This window comes from Anguilla rostrata, chromosome 2, assembly GCF_018555375.3.
Source record: "Anguilla rostrata isolate EN2019 chromosome 2, ASM1855537v3, whole genome shotgun sequence".
NCBI lineage: Eukaryota > Metazoa > Chordata > Actinopteri > Anguilliformes > Anguillidae > Anguilla > Anguilla rostrata.
This window is the reverse complement of record NC_057934.1, coordinates 70,075,860-70,082,358: the sequence shown is the minus strand read 5'-3', so window position 1 is coordinate 70,082,358 and position 6,499 is coordinate 70,075,860. Positions and strand designations below refer to the sequence as shown.

The 6,499-nt window shown below is 41.9% G+C and overlaps 1 protein-coding gene across 1 annotated transcript; it reads right to left on the bottom strand.

The window, feature by feature from the left end:
* Window positions 1–544: 544 nt before the first annotated feature.
* Window positions 545–6,119, bottom strand: LOC135248623 (uncharacterized). The gene is made up of 5 exons (XM_064323444.1): window positions 6,052–6,119; window positions 4,410–5,383; window positions 2,578–2,922; window positions 1,170–1,285; window positions 545–860 (listed from the first exon to the last, which is right to left on the bottom strand). The coding sequence occupies exons 2-5, from the start codon at window positions 5,224–5,226 to the stop codon at window positions 756–758; spliced, it is 1,383 nt and encodes a 460-aa protein (XP_064179514.1). The 5' UTR covers window positions 5,227–5,383; window positions 6,052–6,119; the 3' UTR covers window positions 545–755.
* Window positions 6,120–6,499: the final 380 nt, after the last annotated feature.

Genomic DNA, 6,499 nt, shown 5'->3' with positions numbered 1-6,499 from the left:
GTTGTTGAACCACCCAAGATCCAGCCATTGCTTAAAAAATGTATCCATTGCTCTCTACACTGGAGTAAATATTCACACCGATTTAATTCCATCTTTCAGATTAACACATCTCCATTTCCCAAATCATAGGACGGAGTGTAGCACAGTGGGTAAGGAACTGCGCTTGTAACCGAAAGGTCGTAGGTTCGATTCCCGGGTAGGACACTGTCGTTGTACCCTTGAGCAAGGTACTTACCCTGCATTGCTTCAGTATATATCCAGCTGTATAAATGGATACAATGTAAAGTGCTATGTAAAAAGTTGTGTAAGTCGCTCTGGATAAGAGCGTCTCCTAAATGCCTGTAATGTAATGTAATAACAATAACAGGGAGCGATTACCTCCAGGTGAATGAGAATGAACCTTCATAAATATCCATCTTAACGTAACCTATCGAGCAAGTAGTGATAATTGTTTTTAATGACGTGAGTGTGAAAAGATTCAAAGACAGGAAACAACTTGAATTAATGAGATATTTGAAAGGTGGTGGCCATTATTTTATTTTATTTTTTTTTTAAATAGCAAAGCAGTAGAATACAAGAATAATATGTATTACAGCCTACAGAAAACAATAAGATCAGGGATGGTTATGATTAGATCATTTGACAGAGATGTCAATTAAATTCCAAGATATCATGTTGAGATACCACACATATCGTGCTGTTACTACCACACACGTTAGAGGACGTTAATTCTGTAAAAGAGACAAGTTGGGCAATCAAGGGCGTATGTAATCCTTCAGGTGGAATATCTCTCCATCCTTCTGCTTTCTCCACGTCAGCTCAACTCTGGTAATCCCATCATTGGCCAGTTGCATTTTCATCTCAGAAAGAATCGCGAACACAGAGACTCAATGATGATGAACACCAACTTTACGCAACATGCTAGTCTACACACAATTCCCGCTTGGCTGCTTGGCTGAGGTTCTTCTGAGCGCGTTGAAGCGAGCAATAATGCTGTGTTAACATGGCACGTGTTGCTGTGACAACAGGCCCAAAATAACTGTGATAAGACCATATTTTAAGATGTTTTGTCATCGATGGCTACCCATAAATGAGACACGGAAAATCTTTAAAATCTTTAACATGTTGTAATCTCTCTCTCTCTCTCTCTCTCTCTCTCTCTCTCTCACCTGCTGTAAAATGGCTTCCCCAGCTGTTGGATCAGCCATATTGACAGATGCCGATATGTTCAGCTTCACTCGTAGTACCAGCCTCTGTCTCACTGCGGAGTTGCGCCGACCATCCCCTAAAACATATAATAACATATCATTTAAATTGTAAAATATATAAAATAAATAGGATGTGTTCATTTCCAAGGCACTTTCTGTGTTATTACTTAGTTACTAATTCGTTTCAACACATTTTGTGTCAGTTTCTGCTTTTGTGTTACAAATACGTAATTTACATATTCCAAAGGGAGACATTTTAAGACTATGTTGAAAGTAACACAAAATGTGTTGTCCTTAACTACACTACATTACAGGCATTTAGCAGACGCTCTTATCCAGAGTGACTTACACAACTTTTTACATAGCATTTACCTCATATCCAAATTATACAGCTGGATATATACGGAAGTAATGCTGGTTAAATACCTTGCCCAAGGGTACATCAGCAGTGTCCTACCAGGGAATCGAACTTGCGACCATTAGGTGACAAGACCAACCTCTTACGCATTATACTACACTGCCGCCCAACTGTTGCCAGACATGGAGGTCGGCTAAAAGGCATTATGTGTTTTTAACACATCTGTTTTGAGAGTGTACACATGTGCATGAGAGTGTGGCTGTAAATAAACTCTGGTGTGCAGCTTTGTGGTGTTGTCTTTTGGCAGTTTGGGGGTGTTGTCTTTTGGGCGGTTTGGGGGTGTTGTCTTAGGGGTGGTTTGGGGATGTTGTCTTCGGGAAAGTTTTGTAGTATTGTCTTTGGGGCGGTTTGGGGGTGTTGTCTTTGGGGCAGTTGAGGGTGTTGTCTTTGGGGCGGTTTGGGGGTGTTGTCTTTGTGTCATGGTTCTGTGGTCTGTGTCCTTTTCCCTTTTTGGGCCACCAGATGGCGACACTTCAGTTTTTAGTTCTGTCCTTTTACCCTGTCTAATTGTATTATTGTTTTCAATTATTCTATTATTGTTTTTGGGTAGTCTCGTTTTCCCTTACCTCTCTGTGGCCTGATTGTTCATTGTGCCCTCCTGTGTCATATCTATTTAAGTTACCTTCTCCTTGACTCAGGTGCTGGATCCTTGTTTTGTTTGTGTGTGCCTCTGATTGTGTTTCTGTCCCGCGTGTTTCCTCCTGAGAGTAGCTTCCTGTGTTTTTGCCCACGTTCCATTTTCACGTGCTTTTGGATTTTTGAAAATTTACTTTGTGTTTTTTAAGAGTTGCCCTGTGAGGCCTTTTGTTCCCTTTTGTTCCGGATTTGTTTGTTCTGTTTCTTGTTAAGTAAAGTCTTTGTTTCTTACCGTTTGGAGGTTTGAGTTTTTTCCCCTCACTCTGCGTTTGGGTCCTAACCCCCCCACTACTTCTTGTTTTGCCCCAGACTCACCTTCACATTTGCTGCATATGAAGTTCAGCCTCTCGGTTTTTGGCAGGCTGACCCAGCGCCCTGCTCCAGATTCTACCGCCCCCCTGCGGCCATACTCCCGGATGTCGTTCCCCGGGCCCCAATTCTGGTACCCGTAGGCATCCCCGTTGACCCAGAGCCATTGGGGAGGGGCACAGGAGTACCACAGACCCAGCCACACATGAGCAGTGGAGGCTTTCTGAGTCCTCCTCTTCACCCAGCGCTGCAGCAGCCCCGTGGAAGGGGAGACCAGGTCCCCATAGTGCTGCCTGCAGTACCTCTGGGCCTCATCCCAAGTCTTATTCTCTCCAACCAGGACCAGGTTGTCTGGAGGGACAGGAAGAAGAAAAATTTAATGGAATTAAAAGGAATGTCAAACAGAATCTCTGCTGATCTCTGCAGTCTTCAGTACAGTAGTCTGTGTTGCATGCTCAGTTAACGGTCACAGTTAAATAGCTTTGGTAAACAAACATTTGGTCCCACTTGGACTAGTATAAACTCTGTAAATGTTAATATAACACCAGGCTCTGCGTGTTGTTGAATTGCACACTAATGTTTTCAGTGTCACTTTCTTCCTCCAATGAGCAGGGAGGAATCTCTCATCATTTCCCGTTCTTCCTCCAATGAGCAGGGAGGAATCTCTCCTCATTTCCAGATCTGCAGAGAACTTCCTGATCTGGAAAATTCAGGAGCATGCAGAAAAATGCACAAGCTACATATGATGCAATTTCTTTCTTTTTTTTTCCTTCTATAACAGAAACATGTTCGGAATTTCCAATAATAGAATTTTAAATGTTTTATTCAACAAAACAATTGTCCTTTTTACGGGTGGCACGGTGGTGCAGTGGGTAGCTCTGTCGCCTCAGCAAGAAGGTCCCAGGTTGGAATCTCGGCCAGGGCCTTTCTGTGTGGAGTTTGCGTGTTCTCCACGTGCCCCTGTGGGTTGCCTCCCACGGCCCATATATATGCAGGTTGGGCAAATCCGGGAGCCTGAGTTACAGCTCTCAAGCCCGACCCGAGCCTGACGGGACCCGATCAGAACCGCCAGGTTTTGGGCTGCGCTCAATTTTATGGACTCGGAGACGTGCCAGGCTCATGCTTGGGCAGCTGTGGGGGTTTTTTTTTGTATCACCCCCGAATATCAGGCAATGCTCTGTGTCGTGTCCTCTGTTGTTGAGTGCAGGAGCTGTCCAGCACTTTGTGGCGCATTGGTTCTGAAACTGTTTTGTCTGAAATCCAGGGCTTGTAGCCATACGAACAATAAAAATGTCTGTTTAGTCTCGATTAGTTTAAAGTGACTGTACATTAATCTAAATTATTAATCACTAGCATGAAGAAGTGCATTGTGGGATTTGCAGTATACTCTTGGGCTCCCACAAACATAGAACTCAGAGCCAAAGGAAACCAATAGCTACTCACCAACTAGGACCGTTTTGGACCAACTAGGACCAACTACGCTTGTTTTTGTTATTTTATATTGACAATTTATTTATTTTCTTTATTTTAGCTTAAACACAAAGTTCCCTGAGAATGATTGCCAAAAGAAAAATATGTGAGCCATTTACTTGTTTAGCCTGCAATGGCTACTTGGCGCTGGCTGTTCACTGTCAGTCTTTATGTTAGCGTATCTATTTCAGTCCATTTGCAATGAATCTGATCTGCTATGAAACTTCTATTATAATTTGGCCTTAATAATTGTATTTGTGCATTTTTTTGAAAAACATTCAAGTAATCAGTGACAGCCTTATGAAAGTTTATCTCTGATTCAAACGGCACTGCTGGCCGTTATGAGAAAAAAACACAGGAGGGCTCACCGGTGTAGCAGATGAAGGAAGCTACATTGCTGCAATGATCTTGGAAGCAGGATTCGCGCCATAATGGGGCTTTATATCTCGTCACATTGTCCAGTTTCATCCTGTTGAACCATTCGTTTGTCAGACACATCTGACAGTACTTTGTTTTGTCATAGAATGTTACCCAGATCATATCAGCAGACACATTGGCTGTTTTCATCAGAGCCTCCAGTTCCTCCTGGCTGCCTATGGCTGCCAGATCAGTGTATTTTTCTCTGCAGTAGCTCCGCGCTTCAGTCCAGTTCTTTCGTGTGTTCACAAAGTGAAACTGACGAGAGAGGCAGGAACAGGGCATGCCAAGTCCTGTGGAATACACACACACACACATACACACACACGCACACGCACACACACACATGCACATAGGCAAACTCGCATGCACGCATACACACACACGCACACATACACACACACATACACATAGGCAAACTCGCATGCACACATACACACACACATGCACATAGGCAAACACACATGCACACATACACACGCACATACGTACATGCACACACACATGCACATAGGCAAACACACATGCACACATACACACGCACATACGTACATGCACACACACATGCACATAGGCAAACACACATGCACACATACCCACGCACATACGTACATGCACACACATACATACACATGCAAATGCAGACGAGTGCATGTACACACAGACACGTGCAAATATACACACGAATACAATATTACTTGAAAAAAGTAAGAAAATCAAAAGGTTGTATTTTTTCAGCATGTTGTTGCATGGGCAGCTTACAAACATACTCACCCACAAACAAACACACACACACACACACACACACTCATAGCCACACACACACACACACACTCACAGTCTCCCTGTATTTTCTGGTGCAACAGCTGACCTGAAATGATCAGAAGCAGAACCACGCTTTGCTTCATCACTGCACAGAGTCGACCTACACAGACGCAGAAACAAAGATTTAAATACTGTACACGCATCATAATTTAAGTATCATATTTACATAGTTATAAATGCTCTGAAGGTCTTCTATGTGTGGTTTCATAACTTAAGCAAATGCTTATGTGTACAATAGCATTGTCACCCCAGAAAGCTAACTACCAACTTTCAGGTCACTAGCCCAGTTCTCAAACCATTATACTAAACCACCACCTGCAAAAATGCAGTTCGTATCGAATGCAGGTAAGGTAGTACAGGAAGCATGTGTAAATAGTGCATCTCTTCAAACTACAGCTAGGCTTATTCCTAAAACAGTGCAGACTTGATTTTTTTTTTTAAAAAAGCAAATCATATGATATATTCCAATCCACAAATACACATTTGGTTCTATTAGAAATGTAAATTATTCAACATAGTTTACAACTTAATTTGTTTATTCTATATACCCAGTTATTTATTCTTGTAATAATAATTATTATTATGATTATACAAAAATGTATTTTCAAAAAAAATATGTATTATTGAAAATTCAAAGAATATACTTGAATGATTGTTGCCACAAAAAAACATTTAAAAAACATAATTTTACATTTTATCTATCCTCCCAGAAAACAACGGCAATGAAGCAACACTACGGCTAAACCAAGACGTTCTAAATGACCTCACCAGGTTAGTCTGATGAAGTTTCTCTGTGTCTGTCCACCTGGAGTTCTCATTTCTCTCTCACGGGTTCTGTTAAATAAATATGTCCTGGACTGGATAATTTGACTGAAGCATCAATAATACAATATTTTAAGGTCACCTATTTGATATACATGAGCACACACACACACACACACACACACGCACACTGTTATTTTCTCACCACCAAACAGCGCTCTGGAAATATGTAAAACTTCAGCCAAATACTCCACGAATCAAATGTAAATACATCTACCTGAGTCAAAGAGATGTCTGCCTTCGAGGAACATGTGTGTAGTAGCTGAATAGCGCTGTAAAAAAAATTTAAATTACCTTCGCTCCCTTGGAAAACGAATCTCGTCTGAACAGGGCCAAGTGCGTGTGCATGGTACTGCCCTGCGGGAGGCCATGGAAATTTGTTCATCTTGCCTTA

What these genes read in the sequence shown, in the direction of transcription:
- LOC135248623 (XM_064323444.1), bottom strand. Translation starts at nt 5,226, where the DNA reads ATGTTTGTAAGCTGCCCATGCAACAACATGCTGAAAAAATACAACCTT. An exon ending in TTCCTTCATCTGCTACACCG is followed by an intron (nt 2,923 to 4,409) that starts GTGAGCCCTCCT and finishes CTGTCCCTCCAG; the next exon opens with ACAACCTGGTCCTGGTTGGA. An exon ending in GGGAAGCCATTTTACAGCAG is followed by an intron (nt 861 to 1,169) that starts GTGAGAGAGAGA and finishes ATTCTTTCTGAG; the next exon opens with ATGAAAATGCAACTGGCCAA.